The sequence below is a fragment of the Hypanus sabinus genome, chromosome 6 (assembly GCF_030144855.1).
Source record: "Hypanus sabinus isolate sHypSab1 chromosome 6, sHypSab1.hap1, whole genome shotgun sequence".
NCBI lineage: Eukaryota > Metazoa > Chordata > Chondrichthyes > Myliobatiformes > Dasyatidae > Hypanus > Hypanus sabinus.
This window is the reverse complement of record NC_082711.1, coordinates 44,477,547-44,504,662: the sequence shown is the minus strand read 5'-3', so window position 1 is coordinate 44,504,662 and position 27,116 is coordinate 44,477,547. Positions and strand designations below refer to the sequence as shown.

General features: G+C 37.4%; 1 protein-coding gene across 1 annotated transcript in view; it reads right to left on the bottom strand.

The window, feature by feature from the left end:
- Positions 1–329: 329 nt before the first annotated feature.
- Positions 330–27,116, bottom strand: part of mkxa (mohawk homeobox a) — a 40,655-nt gene continuing 13,868 nt past the window's right edge. Inside the window, exons 5-7 of the mRNA XM_059971324.1 lie at positions 23,393–23,722; positions 2,674–2,707; positions 330–2,591 (exon numbers count right to left, since the gene is read on the bottom strand). Coding sequence (XP_059827307.1) covers positions 2,405–2,591; positions 2,674–2,707; positions 23,393–23,722 — 551 coding nt within the window. The 3' untranslated portion in view covers positions 330–2,404. The remainder of the gene's footprint in view (positions 2,592–2,673; positions 2,708–23,392; positions 23,723–27,116) is intronic.

Here is a 27,116-nt window from a genome sequence, read left to right as displayed (position 1 = left end):
CCACCTCTAGTGGGAGAGTGGGAATCTTCACAGGCTGATATTAATCATGGATTGTGGGAACTAAGTAATTTTTGCAGAGTAATGATTTTAAACCCATCGATGATATGTAGTTATACAATGAATTGGTAAGTGTATTGATTCAAAAATCATAGTTGTCATGCATTTAGTTTATTGTTCTGATAATTTATATAATTATAACAATATATGCAATAAACTGCTTATTAAACACAACAGAGCAATTAAATATATTCAGAAACTACACAAACAATTGAAACTAATATTTTAGTTGACTGTGATATATTAAAAAAGACACTACCATAAAGAGCTTTTATTTTAAAGCTGTTTTCTTTTATACAGGCCAAAATAATAGGTCAGTTATCTGTTTTACACTTAAGGGCATATTGCAATTTGCAAATTTTAACATTTTGCACAAAAGGTAAAAAAATATTTACAAATATCATCTCAAAATACATTATTCATTGCACAAAGAGAAGGGCATGCTTGGAATGAAGTTACACTGGATGGCCCCAAAATATTACATTGGATTTTTTTTACACTTCAAAAATAGGAAATAATTTTAAGAAATATTATATAAAATTATTTCCTTTGATATTATTGGTGATGCTTGTACCCAGATATTAGAAAAAATGTAGTGCTAGGAATGTAATCGGAAAGATGACCTGTTGCTAATTAAATTAGAAAGTGAGCCTGAAAAATTCACATGCAGCCTCTTCATTTTCCACCAGTTGTCAATATCCTGAAGCAGGCTGAAGGGATGTGAGATGACTTCTTCAAGTCAGATCTTGTACCCTAACAAGTTCACAACCCTGCCCACCTGACCACAAAATAGGCAGTATACTGGCATGCTTCAAGGACCAATGTAGCAACCAAGAGAGGGGTCAAATTCCCCCTTCATTTGTTCCCAGGCATACTTGGAATTTAAAACAAAAAGTTCATGAAAAATCAAAAAATGGCTGAGGTAATTGGGATACAAGTAAGTTATACATGTAATTATTGCTTGTCCTTAAAGGAATTACAAACTTATCCCAATAAACTGCACCGCGGTTCAAATCCAGACTAACACAACAGTAAGCTTAACCAATATTTTATTCCTATTTTTTGATCAGATTAAAAAATTATGTTCTCTGAGAATTACATTTTTATTCCAGTTTGTTTGAAAGCATTTTAATTAATTCAGCATAATTTACATTAAAAATTGAAAATCTTCCACAATTGCACGTTCTTACACATGTGCATGACCAATAGTTGGCTTGAAACTCTGATTTTAATACTTGAAAAACATATTTGATGTGAGTTCAACTCAGTCATTGGGCTTTGATTATTTTTACTGGTCTCTTCTGAGTCACATCTCCTTGCAGCCTTAGTTAATGAGATCAGCTAGAAATTTGGATGTAAATATGCAAGCCATCTCCTTGGAAAAATTCCAATCCAATGTATTAGATTGTATTTTAAATTCTCTGTGCTTGTTAGCCTATAATGTTCAGCTTTCTACTTCTTTATGTTGTTATATTCATCAAGCTTAGGTTTCTAATGTAGAAGGTCATAATAGTTTTTCATTTCACTAGTTGTAACTTACATTAGATCTTACATTAGATCTTCCATATTTTAAATTGGAATACTGTCATCATGGAAAACAATTGTTTGAGTACATCGTAATTATGGAACATTCCAGCTTAATATTGGCTAATCATTTGGCACAACTGAATCCTGAGTGCAAAAGGTAGCTGCTTCTAATTAGATCACAGTTTAGATCTGTATGACTTCCCAGTTCTCATGTGCTTTTTACATGTGTTCTCTGAGGCAAAGCAATGTCAACAGAGTTACAGTCAAAATAAAGTGACATGCCACTACAATCCCAATGTTTTTTTCAGGACCACAATGTACATTCCTCTGTTGTCGACTTTCTTTTTGCTTTGTTTGTCAAAAATGAGCTTTACAATATGGAACTGATCTTGTTATACAAAAGTACAATTTCACTGTGATAGAAATGCTTTCAGTGTGCAACTTGTAGCTTATTGATATATTATTTATATTACTTTATATTCACGTTGACAGCATCAACATGAGATGTCAAAGATTAATTTGAGTAATATAAAATAAGTTAATACTTTCATAGAAATTGTACTGTTTTAACAATTTACAGTCAGTTCATGTTTTAAAAAAAATAAGCTGGTCAACAACAGCAGAAATGTGTGCAATTACAAAAGACTTACTGCTGCAAAATCCTACATATATTAATACACATAATATTAGATTAAAAAAAAGATTTATTCTAAACTGGCCTCGAGAGCCAGGAGTCAGCATTTGATTGCAGCACTTTCATTAATACACTTACATTGAATGCTTTTGCTTCTGAAATGTCTTAAGTCACGTAAACTTTTTTTTAAAATGGTTTACCCGGTGTAATTTTCAAAGTCTTTATTTCGGAAATATGTGAGGACTTTTGAATGATACAGCTGGTTGTTCCTTGTATTTTGCCTTTTGCCTGTGCCAGATTTGTTAAGGCCATGGCAGCGTTAATTTCCTTCCAGTAGGTTTCATCTTTGGAAGCTTCCTTTTGCTTTGGATAACTTAAGAAAAATAGAAATAAAGTTTAGTATGCAGATTAGCAGCTTTAAGTTATACAAGTAGAATTTTCTGAAGTTCACTAACCTGGTTAATTGGTTCAGTCCCTGTTCCACCATCTCTGAGAACGAAAGAGAAGAATGTTATTCTCTTCCTCTTACAGTGCTTCCCTCACAAACAATCAAATAGAAGCTACTTTTATCCTTGTTAATCTCCAAAGAACTAGCAAAGGGTAACATTGAATTTTAAGACTGTTCTTCCCATTCTTCTCTTCTATAGGATCATTTTCACTGCTTGTCCATGCCACATGAAGAATATTCAAAGTTCAAAATAAATGTATTTATTCTGTAAAGTCTGTATATATCTCCATGCACTACCTTGAGATTTATTTTCCTGCAGGCATTTGTAGTAGAACAGAGAAATACAATAGAATCAATGAAAAGCTACACACAAAGAAGCAACGTGCAAAAGAAGCCAAACCGTGTAAAACACAGATAGATAAATAGATAGATAGATAGATAGATGTTCAGAGTTGAGGTGAGTAAAGTCATCCACTCTGGTTCAGGAAGCTGAAGGTTGAAGGGTAATAACTGTTCCTGAATGTGGTTTTGGCTCCTGTACCTCCTTCCTAATAGCAGCAGCAAGAAGAGAGCATGGCCACGATGATGGGGGTCCTTGATAATGGATCCTGCTTTTTTTTTGGGCAGCACCCCTTGTAGGTGTGCTTTGTGAAGGTATTTTTACACTAAACAAAATGCGCTAAAGGCAAATGATTTTGAGAGTTACAGAGATTTGAACTAGACTTTCCAGGACTGATCTCACTTCTTTCCAAAGCATATTTTCATTGGGATGTCACTGGTCACAAAGTTATAAAAACTTAAATAGCTCGCACACACTTATCAACGTGACTCCATAATAATACATAATGCAGTGCGATATTCCTGCATTAAATATAAACATGACATAAACACAATGTGAATCTTATAACAATTGATCCCTGAAGTCTTGCTATATGACGACATACTGCCCAACAAACCTGACTCATTTTTGCCTGTATAGGAAAATAGAGCTCTGCATTTCAGCCAGTTAAGCAAAAACATTACCAAGCCAAAGACCCAATTAGCTTTCTGCTTACATTAATCACAGAATGCAATAGGAAGGCCAATTGGCTTATCATGCTTTTGCTGGCTCTTCAAAGGAGCTCTCCAATGAGTCCCAATCGTTGTTAATACTCTGCAAGTTTGAAGTTCACATTCAAGTTCCTGCTACTTTGTCTTCCATCATCCTTTCAAGTAGTACATTCCAATACACTAATATCATTAGCGTGATGGCGCTTGAAAAGTTCCTAAGCAATTAGTTTGAGTTGAAGTGAATTTCTTAAAGTTCACTTTATGCTATAACTTTTTAAATTGCAATGATAGAAAGCAAAGTTTCAGATTCCTGCTTGCACAGGCAAAATAGCTTTAGATTGCTTACTAAATTAGTTATGGGTGATTCGGAGGAATTACACCACATACTTCTCAAAAAATATTGCCAAACCCAATCCACATCAATTGAAGCAACCATACATTATGGAGTAGATGAAATAGGATTTACACTTCCATTTTCTATCGCTGAAAGATGATCTATGTGGACCCAGTGAACCTTGATGAAAAATGTATACTAGAAGATTTTATATTTGTACACTGCCCTGAGCATATTTCCTGCTATTCCAATGAAATACGTTGTCTGATCTTGTGTAATGTATCATGTAATTACACTTGTCAACACTCTGAGGGTCATTTCAGTATGAAATATAGTAACCTCAGAAAAAAAGCTTTCTATCCCATGTTTATTAAATCCCATAATTACTCTTATTGCAACAGAGGCTTCAGTTAGCCTTTAACTTATAGAGAGAAACTTAATCTTAAATGTTATTGATGTCAAAGAACCAGAGGAAACCCAGGAACATCTGGAACAGAATTAGCTTCTTCAATCATTCAACCACAAAAGATTATAAGAGTTAGCATTGCTTGCACATACATTAGTAAATATGTGCCTGTGTAGGTTAAATACTGTGTGACAATTCAGATCAAGCACAGTGGGCCATCGATTAATCAGGGCAGCTGCTTATTTTGGATAAATCTTAAAGAGCAAAACTAATTGAGCAAATTGCCAAAACTTGCTTCATTTTTTGGGACACTATGCCACTTAATTGGGATAGGAAATATGCATGTCTGGCCTTTAGATATCACACCATGCTTAGAGGAAACAGTTTTTAAATAGCATCAGTTGCGTGTTTGTGTGTAAAAAGCAATGATTTTTGTCACCGAGAGTTGCCCAGTAATAAGCAGGAAAACAGTTGAGGACTGTTTTGCTCACTACAGTTTCAAGCATTCAGACTTTGAAATGCCAGAAACGACCAGGAGTGAGAATGAAATGATTCCACTACTTCAGCAAGTTAGAAACTACGAAGAATTTGAAGGTATCAACAATCATTTTGAATGTTACAATGAAAATGAAAATTTGGGGATGCAATAATCTAAAGACAGTCCACTATCAGCACTGTGCTGATTTTGTTTGTTTACTGTCAATGTAGCGTACACTGGATGAATTCCTCCATCAATAACTATTAGGGACTAATACACAGTTTTATAGTACTGTAATGCAATTGGTAGTGTTCCAATTTGTTCTGTATTTTATTTACGCATGGAATAGGCCATTCCAGCCATTCAAAACCTTGCCACCTAGCAAACCTTGTCAACCCCCAATTTAACCCTAACCTATTCCAGGAACAATTTAGACTGCCCAATTAACCTACTAACCTACTATGTCTTTGGACTGTGAGAGGATATCAGAGCACCAGGAGAAAACCCATGTATTTCACGGGGTGGACTCACAGAGACTCTTTACAGAGGATGCTGGGATTGAACTCTGAACTCTGATACACCGAGCTATAATAGCATCGCACTAACTGTTACACTACTGTGGCACCCCAATTTAAAAGGCTGCAAATCAGCACTGGAACAACCAGTTATCAGGCTTCAGGTATCCTGACCTTTTAAATAGTGACTGATAGATTTGAATAAGTCATTAGTGTCATAATAGTGTCATAATGTCATAAGTGAAACTTTATGGACATCTCAATGCAATATCTTGTTTTCTTTATGAATGCTCAAAGAATGTTGTGAGTTCAAAATTCAGGATCAAAATTGTTTAACGCAATTCCACAAGTGTAAAAGAGAATGAAATAAATGTTACTCCGGATTGGATGCAGCACAAAAAAAACACGATAAGATAAAGAACACAATAAATACAAATACATGTTAGATTACATACATGGATTGACTGTACATCCATAAATGACACTAGTGTCTGTACATAAGGTGACTGACAGGAAATGATAAAGAAGTGGTGATGGAGGGTGGAGGGGTGGGTTAGTGGGCAAAGGTGTTGATCAGCCTTACTGCTTGGGGAAAGTAGCAGTTTTTGAGTCTGGTGGTCCGGGCATGCATGCTTTGTAGCCTCCTCCCTGATGGGAATGGGACAAACAGAGCATGAGCAGGCTTGGTGGGATCTTTCATGATGTCACTGGCCCTTTCCTGCTACTTCTCCGTAAATACATCCATTATGGCAGGTAGGCTAGTGCTGGTGATGTGTTAAGCAGCGTTGACTACCCTTTGCAGGGCTTTCCTGTTTGCCACAGTGATGCAGCCTGTTAGGATGCTCGCTACACAAAAGCTCCAGTTTTATCCAAGTATTGGACAAAAAAATTTGGTTTGTGATCTCGGACATCATGAGGTGCTAACGAGCAATGAGAAAAGGTCTGGCACAGTACATTACACAAGTGCCCAGGCCAATTTCTTAATGGATTTCTCCAAAAGTGATTATTGCACAATCTCTAGTGGCTAAATCATATTTACACATGATATGTGCAAATAGTAAAACCCATACTTTGCACCTCTGCTCACTCATTGAATAAGCCTCTTGAATATGTCCTGTTATTTAATGCCATATACCCATTTTAATCTAAATACCATAACACCTTTGAATCTCAGATTTAAACCTGAGCTTTTCCAACCAGAAAATTTTTCTCTTTATTTATTTCTATCAGTTCCCAATAAAATTTTGAATTACAGAGCTATGGAGTTACAATGGCACCCAATGGTGACTGCTTTGAGCTTATCTGTGAAGCAGCTTAATTTCTATCTTTAACGTCTCTTTTTCCTTTCCAAGGTTTTGTCGAGGAACCTGACCTGGAGCTACACTCAATCTTTGGTTCTTTGCGGTGGTGGAACCTGTTCCCGGAGTTCATTGACCAGCCGTTTTTCGATATACCAAGGATACAGCCTAGGAGACGAGCACGTCTTCAAGGTTGCAAGGCTTTACGTCCCTGAGGACGAACTGATTCTATGCCAGTGCGGCCAACTGAAGCGTCACGAGAGAAAACACAACATCGGGAACAGCGGATCACCTCTCAGGGGCTCTGTACTGGGTGAATCGCGTGTTCTCTCTCTTTTTCTTGAGGGTGGGGAAGAGTTTGCCACCAATTCTCGACACGGCAGACTTTTAACACCCTAAATCAGTGAGTTGTTTATCTATGTTATGTCTTGCAGTGTAAGAGTGACGCCTTTCTGCACCTTTCTGAGAGAGAGAACCTGTGGTATGTCGAACCGTTGGGCTGAACAATTTGCTTTTGTTGTACTGCAGATCATGGTCTTTCTTGGGGGCTTTGCTGTTGCTTGCTTGATGGGTGGAGGATGCTGATTTTTTTTGCTGAAGTAAGAGTGGAGGCAGAGGGTCATTGTTATGCTGCTGCTTGTGTGTGGGAGAATGGTGTAGGGGTGCTTTGTGATTCTAACTCTTTTACTGTCACTCTTTCTTTGGGGCACGCATCTGTTTTTGTGGATGCCTATGAAGAGTAAGAATTTCAGGTTGCATACTGTATACATTCTTTGAAATTAAAGCAACTATTGATCAAATTATCCCCTTAACTTTATCAATTTTAGGGAATAAACCCTGTATTGTGTGATCTCTCCTAATAATGCAGATATGATTTGAGCAAGTTGCATCTGCTCTTTTTAACGTTATTAGATTTCAGCTATACATTTCATGTTAGAATTATATGTTTTTTTGTATTGTATTATCTTTTCATATAATAGTAATATAGTTCTTGTTTGAAAATAATTAGCATAGTAGAGAACATTTATGCAAATATATTAATTATCTTAGGTCATAATGCAAGTTTTTCCATGATGAAAATATTATGAGCTGCTATTGAATTGGCTTAAGTTCTAAGTGCTAACATACACTGAACTAAAATTCCTTCCTATTACTCAATATGAGTAATACTGTCAGTGAACCATTATCATGAATCACTGAGATTTTACTGTTTAATGAATTTGGTATCAATTAAATCAAAAGAGAAATAATGATAGTTAGAAACTGATTCTCTCTACTCTGTTCATTTTAATATCAACTACTCTTGATGTGCTCTATCTGATAAATCTCCTTCCACATTGCCAGAACAATGTGTTTTAATTCTGTTTTCAAGATGAGCTATCAACCATGCATTGAGTGTCACTGACAACTTAATTCTTACTGGAGTCCAACTAAGGCTGTTTGTCTGCTCTAAGATTAGATCCTCTGGAGTTGGTTTAATGGCTACCTTTCCACTTAGGGTTATTAGCAGTCCTGAGAGAGAGAAGAGTGGTCTGAACTGAATTCAAACCAAGTTCCAGATGGGGAAAACAACGTTCCAAGCCATTACACCTCACAACAATCCATTTGTTGTGTCATTTACATCAAAGGTCCTGTAGAAATTGTCCTTTCAGCAAATTATTGATTGGTATATTAGAAATTAGAAATACTTAAAGCCTGGAAATAACTGTTGAATATCAATGTGCAAATATCTAATGTGCTTGACATTCCCTTCAACCACAACTGTGTTCTGGTAACAGTTACAAAAAAGAATATTGCAAGCAACTTCTTGGCCTTGAACACTTATGCATTATTTTTAATAGCTTTAAAATCAGTATTCTAATAACACCACAAAAAGAAGAATGCATAAGTGGAACCAGATTACAGCAATTTTAAAGTCATTATCTGTTTAGCCCGATCAGGCAGCACTGGCATCAAAAAAATGTTTTCCAGTCTGGCTCTGATCTCCACAGCTGGGTCCACTGTACTCTTTCTAGCTATCTACTTTAATAGACATCTCATACACACACACACACACACACACACACACACACACACACACACACACACACACACACACACACATCAAATGTACTCTATGCGTTTATTATGCATAAGTTATTAGCAATAATTTTCCATTTAACAACAATGGAGTGGTCAAGGATTGAGAATAGAATGAGTAGGATAGAACAATAAGGAAAATTCCTTCTAGATAATTTGCACTTGACATAATTGAACATACCAAGCCAAGCTAGTTCTTGGATAATATCATATTTTAAGAATGTACTAATTAATAGCTATTTCCCCCCCCCCCCCAATTATTTTATTTGGGAGCCAAACATCAATGAAATCCACAGCTCTTGATAAGTCATTTGAGGTCAATAAATTTTCAAAGGGTAGTATATATTATTATGAGTGATTGCATACAGTTCAAATCCAGATCACATTCATGTCAAATAGTATGGCGGGGAAAATCTTGAGCACACAGAGGTTGTCAAACAACACCAAACAAAACTGTTCAACAGACACATCTTCTTTGTATTAGATGAATATTTCAAAATTGCCAGCAAACAAATATGGATGTTTGTCATATTGGTCATCTGGTGCAGACTTACTTTCCAACCAACCACTTTCATCTCTGTTTAATTGATAGCAATTTAAAAAAAAATAGCTATGAAAGCCAAACACAGCCTGAGTCAACATAGTACAATAATTAAGTCCAGGCAGTTTTTGATCAAAGGGTCCAATCCAGTCCTGGTAGTGAGATGTGATCATCATTAAACAAACCCACTCAAAAATGTTGGGAAAACTGAGGCTCGACAGATACATTTAAATTTAACACAGGAGTGAGTTATGACTAGGTTTCAGAATTATATATTTCAGAATCAGGGTGCTAGCAACAACATCACAGATGATATGAAGTTACTGACGTGGACACAAAGCTTCCTTTGCATATTTACATATGCACATATACATCTGCGCACATCTTCTCCTCTGGCAAATAGCCTCCATACTTAGATTACATCTTCCTGACAATATGCAAACTACTAATGGTCAGTCACTTGCACTAAGCTAAACAGAGGATTTACAGAAATCTATGTCCGAGTCTTGGATTTATTAAATCATGATGGTCCATCGTGTGGAGCCCACCAACATGATCTTGGCTGGCTGGAAGAAAGGCCTCTCTGATAGTATGTCAAATCACAGTAGGGCAAAGAGTAGATTCCCCATCCATTCTCAATTTGCAGAATGGGCAACAACAATAAGTAAATAATTTTTGAAAACAAAACTTTAGGTTTAGATTTACTTATTAACCACATGTACATCAAATGAAATGTGTCGTTTGTGTTAACAACCAATACGATCTGAGGTTGTGCTGGAGGCAGCCTGCAAGTATTGCCATACATTCACGTGCCAATGTAGCATAACCACAATGTTCAGAACAACATAAAACAAGCAGGAACAATATAACAAACTCCTTTCCCACCACACACTCTTCCCCCCCACCCCCCACACACACATATGGGCCTTCAACCTCCAGATTATATTTTACATTTTAATGATCTGCAAGTTGTTTGCTTTTCATTATTTCTTTAATTATTTTCATCAGTGTTTCCGATGCCTTTCTATGGTAGAACTCTGCCTCAGACTTTCCTTTTTTTGTCCCTATCAGATGTGCTCAGGGATCAGAGGCCTCAGCTACTTAGCACCTAAGGCATGCTCACCACTGAGGTGTCACTTCAATGTTAAAAAAAACACATGCAAGGATTCCAGGTGCAGGCACAGTCCTGGACAAACCCCCTCCCCTAACCACCCCCCCATGTCCCACTATGTGTTATTTTCCCAGGCATAATCACATTGGTTCAGATGACTGCCTCTGAAAGACTTCCTTTTCATTGTGGACCATTCATTGTTACAGGATTGTAAATAAACTGTGACTTCCCATTTACTTGGCAGTGAAAGAATGTGTTGTTAGCAAGACCCTATTACACCATGTCAACTTTAATTTATAAATTTTAGGAAGTTAGGGTCCAGTAGAGTTACAAAATTGTTAGCTAATAAATAATTAGCATCAGCAATAAATAAATATGCACTTTGCCTACTGAGAACATCTGTTGCCAATGTGCTCTCTCCTGATGAGATACAGATTGCATTTGTCAGTGGAAAAAATGACTAATCAAGAAATTACAATCTAACAACAGAAAAATAAAATGTTTAATTCAGTCCTTAACAAATCCTCAGTGATAAACAACCTTGTGAGGTCAATTGTACTTAATTGTTTCAAATTTTTGCATTAATAGGAGTAAGCTATCCATGATAGTTAATTTCCCAACCATGCCTTTCTTTTAAAAAAAAACTAAATTTTACTTAACTGGACAAGTGAAATTATAATTACGAGGTTTTGCAAATTTTAAAATTAACTGTGTGAATTTTAACAGTCTCTGCTAAATGTGTCAGAATAAGTAATCAGCTGGTTAGTGAAATACTGACTGACAGAAGTAGTGTGAAATCATGTAGAAATCAGAAAAAGAAGAAACTTTTGGACAATTTTAGTGCATAGAGAATTCTTTTAGCCATGGGAATTAGAAATGGAGAGCTTCTCCCTGTGATTTGCATCTGAAAAATTAACATGTGTGGCTTGACAAGCCAAGTATAATAGCAATACCCTGTAAGAATAGTAAGAAATATTGACTTTACTCTTTTTCTCTGAATGGTTCTTAGATTTTTGCTCATGTGGACAGCTGCCAAAGGGTACAAAAATGAGGAAATTTAACAAATAAGCGAAATAGATACTGAATTGCCTAGTAGGGGAATTCCTAACATAGAATATATATTAATGCATGATTTGGCTAAGAAAAAAAATACTGGAGCAATTCTGCAGTCCAGGATTCCAGTGAAATTCATGCAGGCCCTCGCAAAAGATCTTTGGTTTTCCATTTTTAAATTGCTGAGAAATATCAAATTTTGCCCTTATTCTCCATATGGCCAAACACTTCTCCTAAGGAACATAGTTCTTGATGAGCGACCAGAGCCAGGAGAGGTGCTTCATTATAAGGTGGAACTATGGATTACAACAGAAAAAGAAAGCCAAAGGTAATATTTTCTCTGGGAGAAGAGAATAATTCACAGGGAATAATTCTCCCAGAGCACTGTTTTACTATAATATATTGAGACCACATCTCCCATAACATCTGGATGTAAACCAGCAGCAGTATAGATGTAATCAGAGTGAAATAAATTTCTAAAATTTTAATGCAAGCTTACTAAATCTTATTTTTAATTTTTTTATAATTGGTAGGAAATTCTTAGGAATGCCATTTTCAGCCAATGCAAAACCAATGCATTGGTTGAAAACAGAAATAGTAGAGAATGTGTGTGGAAATGGTGCACAGCAACTACTTCAGTGTATGGGCAATCCACAAATCTGAACTAACAATTCAAAAAATACTATCTTAACATGTTCTGACATGTTCATAACACCATTATGATTGTTTTGTTGTTTGCTTTCAATTGTATAAAAGCAATGCCACTGATTTCTTCCAACCCAATCTTTTTTGGGCAATTAAAAACTACATTTGCCAACTAACCAAGAGTCACCACATCACCTGAATGATCTTTTTAATACACATGATGAGCTGTAGTTAGCTAGGCAGAAAGCAGTTTAAATTCAGTGCCCCAAGTATGATTCTCCAATATCTTTAGCACAGCTATCAGTTTGATCATTATCATTAGTGAAAGAAATTTAGAGAGATCATGTGTCCTAGCTGGATGTAATATTGTTTAAACCATTGACATTGATCTTCTGTACAAATAAAAGACTTGGTGCTTTTCTGATATTCAATAAATTTCATTAGTGATGAATATTTTAATGAGCCAATAGCTTTGTCAGCATTGTCAAGGTTCAATAAATTCAACTCTTACCTTTATAGGTTGCGTATTATGTCAGGACTGTGTGAGAGGAATTGCTCTCTCCAGTAGTAGGAGATAAAAGATGATGTTGCCAGGCATCTATATTTTGACTTTGACAGAGCGAGGCTGAGGAAAAGTGTGTAAGAAAAATTCAAGTGAGATCAAAGAACATGAACCTCACTGAGAGTATGTTTAAATTGAACTTTTAACTGTAAAGTTGAGAGAGAAATATTACATAGGCAGTAAAGTGATGGCTCACAATATTGGTGAAGAAGATTCCATGGGGTGCACCTTGATCACCATGGAGGATACACTAAAGAAGACCTTAGCTTAGCCTCAGCCCCTCTTTTATCTCTTATTAAAATTAAACAAGCAATGCAATTGATTCCTACCATAGCATTCGGGTGATTGAAAAGGATAGTCGACAATCCAAGATCAATATTCAAGGATAAAGCCTTCTCATGGAGTTTAAAAAAAGGGAGATCTCTTAAAGGCCTCCAGCATATTTTAAGAGAAGGAATAAGATATAGATGTCTTTAAGAAAGAACTTACTCAGGCAAAAAAATGTTAATAGGTTATTTTAAAATACAATGGTGAATAATCATTTGAATAATGTGCCTAAATTTGGGCTCAGCTAAAATAATCTGATAATAACTATGGATGGACTTCAGAAGGGCTTGTAAAAAGTCAGAATACCTGGCGTGCATTTTTAATAACTAATGAAGAAATTTAGTAATAGTCAGAAACAATATATTTAATTAATGTATTGTGGGGATTAACCAGTAGAAAACTGGTTTTACATTGACATCAAAGGAAGAAAACTTCGATTGTGTAAAGATTACTAGGTACCAGAATTTTCAATGGACCATTTTGCAATAAGCAGCATGTCTGTTGTGCTCATCATGTGGCAGCTCAGTTTAATATTTGAACACATTTCTAAACTATTCATTAGATGCAGTATGGATCTTGCTTCTTCAAAGCAATGTTCTGCAACGTATTTTTTCTGAGACCAAAGTTAATGGGATAATAATTCCTTTTATAGTTTTCATTGTCTTATGTACCATTCATTCCATTTTACTCAATTTATCAGCTGGTTCCACTTGGTGACCTACTCCCCTGTCCCCACCTTCACCAACATTTTCAGTTTTGTTTCTCCTAAAATTTTGCTTTTTATATCGGAGTGATGTGGCTTCAATATTGTTCCTTCAAAAAGGTAGGCATGCGTAGCCTCAATTTCATCAAAACCCTGAAAGTCGGGGCTTCTTCCTAACAATACGCACACAGAACAAGGCTTCACAAGAATCACAATCAGACACTACAAATTTTATATTGTTCTTCACTTCTTGTTCTACTTTGTCCAGTTTCCTTTGTCAGCCCAGGTGTATTAGACTGCTGGATAGATAAATGATTTAATTGCAAGTGTTTTGCTGTGAATTTCATTGCAGAAAGCTTGAAATTGCAGATTACCAGACCAAATGAAGTTTGGAATTTACACACTCTCATCTTCTGAGCAGCAAGGATATAAACTGATTAAACTGTAGACTGCATTTAAGTCCAGGAAAATTACATGCCTCTATACCTGCATTCTGCAAGCAGTTAAACGATTTGCTTAAGGAAAAGTATAGGATAATCAAGCAAACAAACAAGAACAGCTACATCCCAGACAACGTCTACAGATAGGTTGAATTAAAGGAGTGTGATTAAGCAACAGAAGTCGGTTGTCTTAGTGGAATAAATTCTACTTATTGTAGGATGGTAGTACCCATCACCTTCAGATTCAGGGTCAGATTTATTAGTCATGTGCATGTCGAAACAATGTTCCACAGAACACAAGCAACAATAATAGCAATAAAACAAAACTACAACAGCAAAACAAACCCCTTTCAATCCATCCCACCCACTTGCCTACTCACAGACACACAGACAAGCCAATTGCAACAGATAAGAACAAGTGCCTTGTGGAAGTAGTGTTGAGCTCCGTGTCTCATGAAATCAGAACATAGAACCAATCTTCCCTCTAAGGAGTGCGTGCACACACACATCTTTTGCTACTAGCGCACAAAAGGTTGTCACCCTCTATCTCGCTGGCATGTTAAGTATATTTCATGATCGTATACAATCACTTTTCCTTTTCTGGTTTCTAATGCAGACAGTGCTGACAAAATGGAGTTTGCTATGATTTGTCTGCAGATTTTAGAACTGACTTGTTAATACTGTTTTTATTGAAGAAATTATTCAGTGTGCACATGTTGTCACTGGGCAAAAAAAATTGCACAGCACAAGATTTTTATGCAAATTAGAGGGAACACGGCATCAAAAGAATTTCTATGTATTTTGAGTAAAGCTTTCTACAAGCTGTCGTCCTTGGAGCCAGTGTCCAGCAATGCTCTATAACATTGAAATGAAAAGCAGATTCTAAGAAAAAAATAGCTCCCTTGAATTCTTTTTTATTGAATTCTGTTGGGCATGCAAAATTCTGTTGGCACCTCGTCTGTCCCTCCTCCAGGAAACTAGAGCTCCAGCCAAGACTTGGGTACATCTCTTAAAATTAGAACTTGGAATGAAAAAATATGCAAGGTCTAAGATAACACATCTGATTAAGTAAGAAGGGCCGAAAGTAATTAGAATTTAGAGTAGTCCTGTGATATAATGCTTAAGCATTAACCTCTCCAAGGAAGCATGGGCAGAAAACAGAAATAGTTTCCTTCTCCAAACATGTGTTTGTTAAAAATGTTGAATATTTAAATTATGTAGATAGTGATTTCCCAGAGTTGACGTCAATATAATTCTATTTTTAGCTGAACAAAGATAAAGCCTTACAGTACTCCTGGTACTTGGACGGTAGTGATAAACCAGTCAAAGTTTCCCCTTCCTGAATGGATTTTGCATAAGGATAGAAATAGGCTTGGGTGTCACATGATTTATTGATCTACTAGAACTGTCTAGGCTATCATATGAATAAAAGTCACTAGGAGGGACAAGAAGTCAACAGAATAGAAGAAAAGTGGGGGGAATGAAAAAGAAAAAAAACAAAAAGATCTGATAAAGTTCCAAGAAATATGTTACAAGAATCACAATCTGTAAGCAGCTTATAGATCCGGCAGACATGTTGACACCCATCCTCTTCAAGTATATTTATTTTCAGTACTGGGAATGTTGATCATTGAATTCTCCAACTTCCAGTAATTCCCTCCCCCTCCCTTCCCCCATCCCAGTTTCACTCTTCCTCCTCTTCCAGCTGCCTATCACCCCTCTCATGATTCCACCTTCTTCTACTACACATAGTGCTTTCCCCTTACAATCCTTCTTCACCCTTCCTGCCTATCCCCTCCCCCAACCCTTGATCTTTCCCGTTACTGGTTTTTCACCTGGCACCTACCAGCCTTCGCCTTCCCACCCTCCCCCCACCTTCTTTATAGGGCCCCTGCTCCATCCCTCTTTAGTCCTAACAAAGGGTCTCAGCCCGAAACATTGACTGCTCATTTCCACGGATGCTGCCCGACCTGCTGAGTTCCTCCAGCACTGTACTCATTGCTTTGGCCCCAGCATCTGCAGTGTACTTTGTGTCTGGGATTGTGAGCATAGGCTAAGAATCCAGAAAAGCAGTGATGAAATTCAAAGTCATTTTCTTTAGCAGAAGAACATCTTTGTGGATCCAGAACTGGCTTGCCCGCAGAAGGCAAAGACTGGTTGTAGACAGATCATATTCCGCATGGAGGTCAGCGACCAGTGGTGTGATGCAGGGATTGGTTCTGGGACCTCTACTCTTCATGATTTTTATAAATGACCTGGATGAGGAAGTGGAGGGATGGGTTAGTAAATTTGCTGATGACATAAAGGTTGGGGGTGTTGTAGAGAGTGTGGAGGGCTATCACAGTGGGACATCGATAGGATGCAAAACTGTGCTGAAAAGTGGCAGATGGAATTCAACCCAGATAAGTGTGAGGTGGTTCATTTTGGAAGGTCAAATATGATTGCGGAATATATTATTAATGGTAAGACTCTTGGCAGTGTGGAGGATCAGAGGGATCTTGGGGTCCGAGTCCATAGGACACTCAAAGCTGCTGCACAGGTTGACTCTGTGGTTAAGAAAGCACATGGTGCATTGGCCTTCATCAACTGTGGGATTGAGTTTAAGAGCCGAGAGGTAATGTTACAGCTTTATAGGACTCTGGTCAGACCCCACTTGGAGTACTGTGCTCAGTTCTGGTCACCTCACTAAATGAAGGACATGGAAACTATAGAAAGAGTGCAGAGAAGATTTACAAGGATGTTGCCTGGGTCAGGGACCATGCCTTATGAGAATAAGTTGAGTGAATTGGGCCTTCTTGGTGCTTCAACATGGCGGCGCGATGCAGTTTGCAGCGGCCTCTCCGGAGTTGACATCTGTTATTTGTCAAGCGGGGTGCTGTGCACAATCCTAATTTGATGAAAAACGGATGTGGGAGCATGGAGGAACATCTGGAAATCTCCAGGATGGCCTTCTTCGTTGCTGCTGCTGTTGTGAGGTCCGGGTCTCTGCTGAGAAGAACAGGCACCCAGTCCTCGGGGTCACGTTGCTGGTGGCCAGCGGTGGGGACATCGTAGCGTGCTCGGCAGAGGATGGTACTTGGAGAGGCTGTGCCGGAGGGGATGGTCAGAGGCTTGGAGGTTTGACGGACTCGGAGTCCACTGCGGTCGGGGCACTTTCACTGTGTGCTGCACCTGCGAGGCTGGGACCAGCAGTGCTTTCAGTGTGTGCTGCGTCTGTGAGGCTGAGTCGGGCGGCACCATGTAAGTCCATAGCGGGGGTACTCCCTTCTGCTGCCTGCGTGGGATGATGAGTCTGTCAGGACCCTGGGGACTTGTGGAAACTGTGTGGTGGTTCCTTTCGAACTTATAGTCTTTTAACATCTTTGGACTATTTTTACTGTGCCCATGGTCTGTTTTTTTATCAATTATGCTATTGTTTGCACTGTTGTAACTTTGTGGTTTTGTCTAGGTCTTGTAGCTTTAGTTTTTGGTTTGTTGGGTTGTGTTGCCTTTATGGCAGTTATTTAGTTTATAATATTTTCGCTTAATAATTCATTTGTTAGTATTTTCTAGTTAGAATTAGAAGTGCTTAAAGTATATTCATTGCCTGTAAAATATATCGGCATGCTATGACGTCACATACGGTTTCGCCGCGTCTTGTGGGAAAATACCGGTTTGAGATCAACGCGAAGGCGGGGGGCTCCCACGAGGCAGACCCGAGCAGAAGTTGTTTGCAAGCGTTAGAAATCACAGTGAGAGCAACGCTGTAAGTTAATAGATAATCGATATGTTGTATTAAAATGTTAACGCCGATCCTGTTAAAAGTAACGACGGTCGATAATGTTTATGTTTTCGTTAGTTAAAGAGTTGCGGATAGTTTGCATTGAAGTGTATTTAAAGCAGTCAATGGCGTAGGTAAACTCTGCACTTTAACGTAATGTAATTATAGTTACTTTTACAAGTATTTGCAATGTAAATGTGATATCTAGAAGGGAACAAATACTGTATCAATCTTGTATTGTTTTATCAACAGTTTTCACCATATGTTAATGTGAAGAGTGAACAGTAAATGGTTAATCTTACTGCGACCTTGTTCGCATTGACTATGGTTTATCTCGGCGTTTAATTTGGCGTTTCAGTTACACCCGAGCGAGAACGCTACATGGGTAGTAGAGTTGGTCTCCTGACTTGGTGTGTCTTGGTAGACTTGTTTTGTCTGGTGGGTTTGGAGCTCCTTTCCAGGCAACGCGCTAAGATGGCAGCACAATATTAATACGCAGCAGCCTCTCCAGACTCTGGATTTGGGGATTACCAAACATTATGTAGGTTTTCCAGTGTGGTCTGTTTTGTCGTGTGCTTTTGTGATATCATTCTGGAGGAACATTGTTTCACTTTTTAACTGCATTGCAGTTGTGGTTTCTAAATGACAATAAACTGAATATTCTATTCTATTCTTTTCTCCTTGGAGCGGTGAAGAATGAGAGGTAACCTGATAGAGGTGTATAAGATGATGAGAGACATTTATCATGTGGATAGTCAGAGGCTTTTCTCCAGGGCTGAAATGGCTAACACGAGAGGGCACAGTTTTAAGGTGCTTGGAAGTAAGTACAGAGGAGATGTCAGGGGTAAGTTTTTTCTGCAGAGAGTGGTGAGTGCGTGGAATGGGCTGCCAGTGACAGTGGTGGAGGCAGATGCGACAGGGTCTTTTAAGAGACTCCTGGATTGGTACATGGAGCTTAGAAAAATAGAGGGCTATGGGTAACCCTAGGTAATTTCTAAAGTAAGTACATGTTCAGCACAGCATTGTGGGCCAAAGGGCCTGTATAGTGCTGTAGGTTTTCTATGTTTCTATGTTTTTTCTAACATCAGTAAGTACAACATATTTTTCAAATATTCCAAAGCCATGATCTCCTTACTCCACAAATCGACATGCCAGCTTCGTATTAATATAGCATCCAATGCAATTTGTCTCACATTGTGCTGCAGACAGCATTTGGAACTCCATGACCACTGTCAAATTTCATGCCACTAAGTTTATGACACTTGCAGAATGTCATTAACTAGTTTACCCTTGCAAGCTGTTGTGATACATGATATATTTTTTGTCTTGTTTCTGGTATTAATCACACATAATTATTTAATAGCCACATTTTAACTTTTAGCATCAATAAAGGTGTGAATCACTAAATACAGTGGGCATCATGATTGTTGATACCCCCAGCTACATCTGGTTCTGTTATCTTGCTGAGTACAACCACCACATAAACTATTTCACACAAATGAAACCATTAAAGCTTGTCATCTTGCCCGATAGAGAATTTACGAAAGACATGTATAGCATCTTTCTCAATCAAAAAGACATTCCAATGTGCTTTATGTCAATGTTGTACCTACAGAGATGTAGCCTTTATGCCAATATGTAAAATGCAGGAGCCAATTCGCATACATCAGTGCGATAATGATTTTTCGTTTTAAATAATGTTGTTTGAAGAATAAATATGGTCTGGAAAACAGAGTAAAACTCATAACTTCTATTTAAATCAAGCTATGAGATCTTTTGCATTCACCCAAGAAGTATTAGACCTTGGTTTAATGTCTCATTGAGATGGCAACTGCTGAAGGGGCAGCACTCACTTGCACCACTAACAAGGGGTATAGACAGGGTAATGCAAGCAGGCTTTTTCCGCTGAGACTAGAAGTAGAGGTCACGGGTTAAGGGTGAAGGGTGAAATGTTTAAGGGGAACATGAGGGGGAACTTCTCCATTCAGAGGGTGGTGAAAAGGTGGGATGAGCTGCCAGCAGGCTTGATTTGAACATCTAAGAAAAGCTCGGGTAAGTACATGGATGGGAAAGGTTTGGAGATTTACGGTCCAGGAGCAGGTCAATGTGACTAGGGATGAGCTGACAGGCCTGTTTCTGTGCTGTATGACTCTATGACCTCTCTGAAACCTGCAGCTTTCCCTGGACTCCCTAGTGACCTTATAGCCTTTAAATCATATCCTGGCATGCTCCACAGAGAAACGTTCCATTTTGGTCTTTATCAATGATTAATTTTTTCCCAAATGGCTAAGTATCTTGTCTCCCTTGAGGTGGTAATTGTGATTTTAGGTAGAGACACTTGAGATGAAATGTATGACACACATGGAAAGCTCAATCCTAATGGAAGATATGAGCTTTGAAGGTTGTTCCCCCCCCCCCCCCTCCGCCTTTTGGGGATGAGTCCGACTACTCGATGCGAGAACAGTGAACACCATCATTCCCAGAATTTCCACACTAGAAGATTCCGGATGTCAAAACAGGCAAACATAAATGGAGTAGGTGCAGAAACCCAAAGAGGAAGGAATGTGAGACAGTATGGTAGTTCTATCTCCAGCTCCCACTCCTTAGTGCACATCTCTCCAAAGGATTGGTGAATTTAAATTTGTATTATGCCAAATTTAAAACAGTACTGATTTAATCCAGTGAAAGTATCCTGTAGAATTATAAAATACTCTTGACATCCCAAAGCATTTAACAGCCAATAAAGTGTGTTTGAAGTGCAGTTACTGTTATGATGGAGCTGTGGAAAGCTGCAGCAAGGAGACAGGCTCTTCGGCCTGCTATGTCCTTGCCAATCATCACAGAGTCGAAGACTCAAAGTACATTTATTATCAAAGAATAATAAATTGTGCAACCTCCAGATTTGTTTGCTTATAGGTAGCCACAAAGCAAGAAACCTGAAAGAACCCAATTGAAGAAAAGAATAAATAGGCCAGCACCCAATGCACAAGAGAAAGAAAATAACACAAATAATGCAAACAATTGAATCAAACAATCTTTCTACATCCAGTTTTCATTTTCTCCCCATTTTCCTCAACTCCCCACAGATTCTACCAATATATTAGAGACTCTTTACAAAAGCCAATTGACCTGCCACTCTGCATGGATGTGGAGGAAACCAGAGCAGCCAGTGACAGACCAGTGCAAATTCCACACAGGTCAGGATTGGAGCTGGATCTCTAGTGCTGTGAGGCCCCAAGTTGTCCCACTATGACTGGGGATCCCAGTGTTGAAACATACAGCAGCCAGTTAACATACAGAAAGCTCTCACAACCAAGTTACGTGACAATGGTCAGGCAGTCTTCAATAAGGGGATAAAAATGGACCAGAGTGCATTGAATTGAATTGACTTTATTTCTTACATCCTTCACATACGTGAGGATTAAAAATGTTATGTCTCCATCCGAATGTGCAATGTGCAAATTATAGTAATTTGTAATAAATACTATGTACAGTAAAATAAGCAGTAAATGTATGAGTAAGGCCGCCACTATGTTTGATTATCAGTTCAGTATATTTTACAATCAGAATTCATTTAGGAAATGCTATTTCATTCATCGATATAGGGAAAAAAAGGAAACTACTGTTGTCTGCTCTGCTGGATACTGTGTCCATGGTGCAATTTATGTCATGGCATAAGCTCAAATATTTGTTTCTGTCAACATTATGCATCAGTTAAGTATAATTTATTATAGTTTTCTGTGCTTTCTAAAAGCCTTGCATTGAGCATTTAATTACTTAAGTGTACAATGAAGGTTTCTTGTATAGAGATTTGATGAATGGTAATTTAAAAATGTATTTACAACCCTATTTAAAGGCATTCATTACATTCAGTCTTATAAATCAAGCCTGCTCAAAGTCAACAGTTGCAACAGTACTGTGCTGGCTTTTTATGGAGGTTTCAACCACTCATGTATTTTAACCAGAAATAAATAATTTTCCAGCTACTGTATTCATTTAGCTATAAACAGGTTCTGTTTTTATTTTAAGGAAACTTTAAGCTGTAATTTGCCTCAATATTCCACAGTTATGATGAATGCAAGCATTTGGAAAAAAATTGCATAAGTACCCTGGAAACATAAATAATGTCTGGCTGGGTTCATGAATTAAAACGTTTATATGCCCGATACTCCACTTCTGTTAAAAGGGAACTCATACATTTCCTGTGGGCAGGAACTTCCTTCTTCAAGTACTTCCTCCATGGTTTTCTAGTCTATCATTATTGACTACTGGACTACATTTTTACTCCAGACTAATTAAACATTGACTAGAAAATGAAACAAATGTCAGTTCTTAACTTAGGCTCCTTACTAAGAATGTCTAAAGTATTTTCAATACAAATATTGCAGAGGACAGCCTGGAGCAACATTAATACGAGTCTTATAATCATGCAGAATAACTCTATTTTCATGGTGATGTGTCCAGTTAAGAGAGTGGCTGCATCAGGAAGTTTCTGTTCACTGTTATATCACTGAGCTGACAAAATGGCCAATGTACCTCTTCTTCAAATGATCCTTGTCAGGTTATTGGACCCATGACAGCACCGTAGTGGGCCTGTCAGTCATTCTATGATTGTATTCTTCCTTGGGTCTCAGCTGACACTCTGAGTGCACTTTTGCATGCTAAAATGGAGGATTAAACAAAAACACGCTGAATACTCCCTCCAACCCCTACCCCACAACTTTCTCTTACATCTAGTCCAAAAGTTCTAACCCTCACTAGGATGCATTTCATGGGTGTGATGGTCTCTCAATACAGTTGCCATTGCATGACAAACACAAAATCCTTCAGTGTCACTTTAGAAAGACAGCTGGGGAGCCTTTCATTTGTCATGTTGATTAAAGCTCTGAGCCAGTCTCCTTATGACTAAAGGCTCCAGTGAAGCTTGTCAGTGGGCTGGTTTTGATTGTGTCACTGCTAACCTCCATGAACTTTATAGTGAGAAAAATTAGTTTCAAATTGTTAGCTTGGAAACTTTGCACAAAACCATTGAGGATTATGTGTGCATGGAGATTAGTTTGAAAATAAAAACTTGTTGAGAAAAGTAACTGGAAGCTATCTGGATTGTCTAAAGACTGAAAATGCTGCCAAATATAATCTTCTGAAGGAAACTTAACATTGTTAATCAATTTGGCCTGTATATGACAGAACACTGGTTGACTGAATAAGAACATAAGAAATAGGAGCAGGAGCAGGCCATATGATGACTATCCTCTGCTGAAGTGTGTCAAGTGATTTACTTATGTTAAACTGATACAAAAATTCAAAGATTACATTCCAGAAAGGTCCACCACCACTAACTTCTCACGAGTAACAAATGCAGAGTTGCCAGCTTTAAATAACAATCTTTTTTTAACATTGATGTTCAAAGTACAGAACCCTTACCAGTGCGATACACAAAGTTCCCATCTGCTTCAGATGAAGAAGGTGATGCTAATTCTTCTTCGTATTCATTGGAGCTGAATGATCCAGAATGATTTCTTTTCCTGTCGGTAGCTTTCATAGCTGCATTTGATGCCATGACGTGCCTCAATGAGTCGTTCAGATAGCGATGTAACAAGCTACTCTTGTACTTTGGCGGTGACACATAATCCTCACTGATTATTGTGCCTGCCCTCCCCACTGCCTTCAGAATCGGACTTTCTTTTTTAACAACTGCCTGAGCGGGTTTGTTGAATTCTCCGACAGCCGGGTTCCTTGGTGGATGTTCTGCATCTGAGATTTATAAGATAAAGTGTGTAAAACAACATTAAAAATCCTGTTGTTGGGTTTATAAGAGAAATAAATGCATTTCATGTATGAATTCTCAGCTTTAGAAACATTGCCACCGAGTACAAAATCAAAGAAGTTATTATAGATGTTTATAAATCACAGACTTTGAACACACTTTAGACATTTCTTAATATGAAACATAAGAAACTTTATTAATAAACTGCAAAGTGAAGTGAAAGTTGTTCTCTTCAGAGTTTGGGAGATTAAGGAGAGAATTACTGAAGTGATTCATCATTAAGAATAACTAACAAAGTAAACAGAACTATTTCTATTGGCAGAGCATTGGTAATCAGAGTTAAAATGCATTTGGGAAGAGACAAAAAAAATTGTGTTTTATCTATCAAGATTATATGATTGGTTATTTTTGTATGTTCAGAATACGTGAAAACACTCAGTCCCTCATCTAATACACTGACAGACTGAAATGTTTATGGCTCAGGTATAAATCCTTGCATTACCATCCCCCATGTCCCCCTCCATCCCAGTCACTGCCCACCACTACAACTTCTACTGTCCATCTTTGTTTATTACCAAAAACTCAAACTCATGCTGACATGTCCCCTGATCCCGTGAGTTCTAATTTTGTGTCTGAACTTCTAGTTTGTTGCTTAGAAACTAGAATAGGTCTAAATATCAAGTACACCACATTCATTGCTTTCACTTATCTATATTTCTAGTTACAACTTGAAAAGCTGCTAAAGCTTTGTCAAATACCATTTCCTTTTTGTTAGTATCTGTTGCTTTTGTGCAACAAATAATATAAATATGTTCAAATAATATACTCTACTTGCTTCTACTGATTTGAGACAAAATAGTTTGTAGTTTCACGTTCTCTCTCTCTCTCCTTTGTGGTTATTATTGCTGCCTTCCAGCTGTGCTGACTATTATAAAGTTGAGGGAATCTTTGAAGTTCTGTATCTACATCTTTTAAAACTCCCAGATGTGGGCTAGCAGATCCAAATGATTTGCTGGGTATTTCTTTATTAATATTAAATTCTTTCCATTTCTCTCTCTTACCAACCCTTGGTTTCTCCAGATATTATCAGTACTTCCTACAGATACATAGAAACAAAGTGTTCGTTCATGATTTGTAGTCTCTTTATTGTAATTTCTGCTGTCTCTGGCTCTCAAGTACAAATGCTGACGTTGGCCAATCTCTAGTTGTTTTAAAAATATCCATGGAAGTTTTTAAAATCTGTTTTTATGTCTCTTTCAAGTTTACTCTCATGCTGTCAGCCCTTTCTTTGGCAGCATTCTAAGCGGATTCCTATTATTTCAAGCTGTCTTTAACATCTATTGTTAGCTATGAACAGACCACTTTCTTAGTAGGGTTTTATTTGCTGAGGAAATGGATACTTTTTGCAAGTTATGAATTATTCCTTCAATCTTTGCTTCTGTTTTTTTTATCTTGTTTTCCACTACCTTGAACTTCAATAATACCTACTAAGTTTGTTTTGATCTGATTTAAAATGCTAGCTTTTGATGTGCTTAAATCACTTCCAAACTAAATATAATATTCTGTCATTTCATGATCGCACTTCTGCAGAACCTCCGTGATTGCAAATTGATCAGATTTCAACACACAATATTACACCTGAAATACCCTGTTCCTTTGTGGCTTCCTTGGCATAACTATTTGAGAAACTACATTGAATATTTGATACAAATTCATCTTCACAACTGATAGAGTAAATTTGGTTTTCCTACTCTATTGCAAGTGTAAAGACCTGCTACATGTCTGCATAATATATTTTCTCCTAATATTCAGAGAGAGCCTAAAGATTTCACTCCATTAGTGCTTTCTTAGCTTTCCCCAAAGTGACTTTCCAAGCAAAAATTCCTCCATTCAGTTGCTTTAATCCAATTCTTTATCACAATAGCCTCCTCTTCCTCTGCTTTCCAAATTTTCCTATATCTTCTGTAAGTCACTTACTACAGAATATTAATTCAAACATTTAATTCAATGTTTAAAAGTCAACTAGTTCATTATGTTTTTATATATAGCTGGTAGATCACTTCCCTCTATCATTCCAATAGCTAATTCTATGTACTTTTCTTATTCTTGACCCCATCCTACCTACTTCAATCTGATCAAATTTTACCTTACCTGTTTTGTAACACTATTTTATTTTATCCTTACATTTCCCCAAAACTCATGCTTCATTGATATAAAATCCCTTCCGCCATCTTTTAATCTCCTGTGCAAATTAATTTGTGCATAATTGAGGGATTATTATCATTGCTCATTGATCTTCAAACCCTCTTAGCAAACTCTCTTTCCTAATTCTACTTATGCTGTCAGTATCTAAACTGAACATAACCATCAGGATCCCACTTTCATCTCATCAGCAAAGTTCTTCTCCAGACCTAGAAAAATATTGTTAACTCAGAATTCCCATAATATTTTGTGTGAAATACTTGTATGCAATTCTGAAACAGATATATTTTAGTATCTGTTAGGTTACTTGCATTAATTATGCACATATAATGACATCATTAATTTCCATCCAAGGTAAATGTAGCAAAAACATATTGCTAAGGTTGAAAACATATTCATAGGCATTTTGTTACCATTAGGAAACAATTTTACCAACGTCAAGTATTTATTCCAATTTCAATCATAAAAATATATTAATTTTCTTTTGAATATTCTGTGTTTGCGTTTTGACATCTCCATTGTAATATCGGTACTGAATGCCAGTTGATAACTCTAGACACCCCTTGCACCTTTTGCACCTTAATTCTATTTTGTACACTGTTAGCTTATCAATGCTAACATAGGTGGAAGGAAAGGTGACTAAGGAAAGCATTTTATAAAATTGTCAATGATCAATAAAGCAGAGAAGAATTAATATGTTTAGAGATAATATAAACTGCACTTCCTAGCCCTTGTTCAAGTAGGCAGGTCTGTGTATGAACTTGTCTATGCAATGCAATTGACAGTAATAGTGGGGAGAGGCTAAGAACAGCAGAGGTATGAGTATCTAGCATTAACCATAAAGTATATCCTAAAAGTACCCTATTTTTAATTTCTGATTGCGCCTTGTTTATGGCAGAGTTAAGCTTCACTGTTGCTGTTACACACAGACTCATAGAGTAGACGACATAAAACACAGAAGTAGAGCTCCAGCCGATCTGTGTTTCTGCCAACTCCTATTCTCCAGTTTCAATCAACAAACACTGACTAACAGCCTGGCCACACCTCAGTGTGATTGGAGAAAATAATCTTTGGCATAAAATAAGCTACCTCATCCAATCTATTGATATCATGGGTCCAAAGCCAGCTGCAGGATTCTTTCTGATTTTGATCAACATTTCTCAAAGTTGTTATTAACAT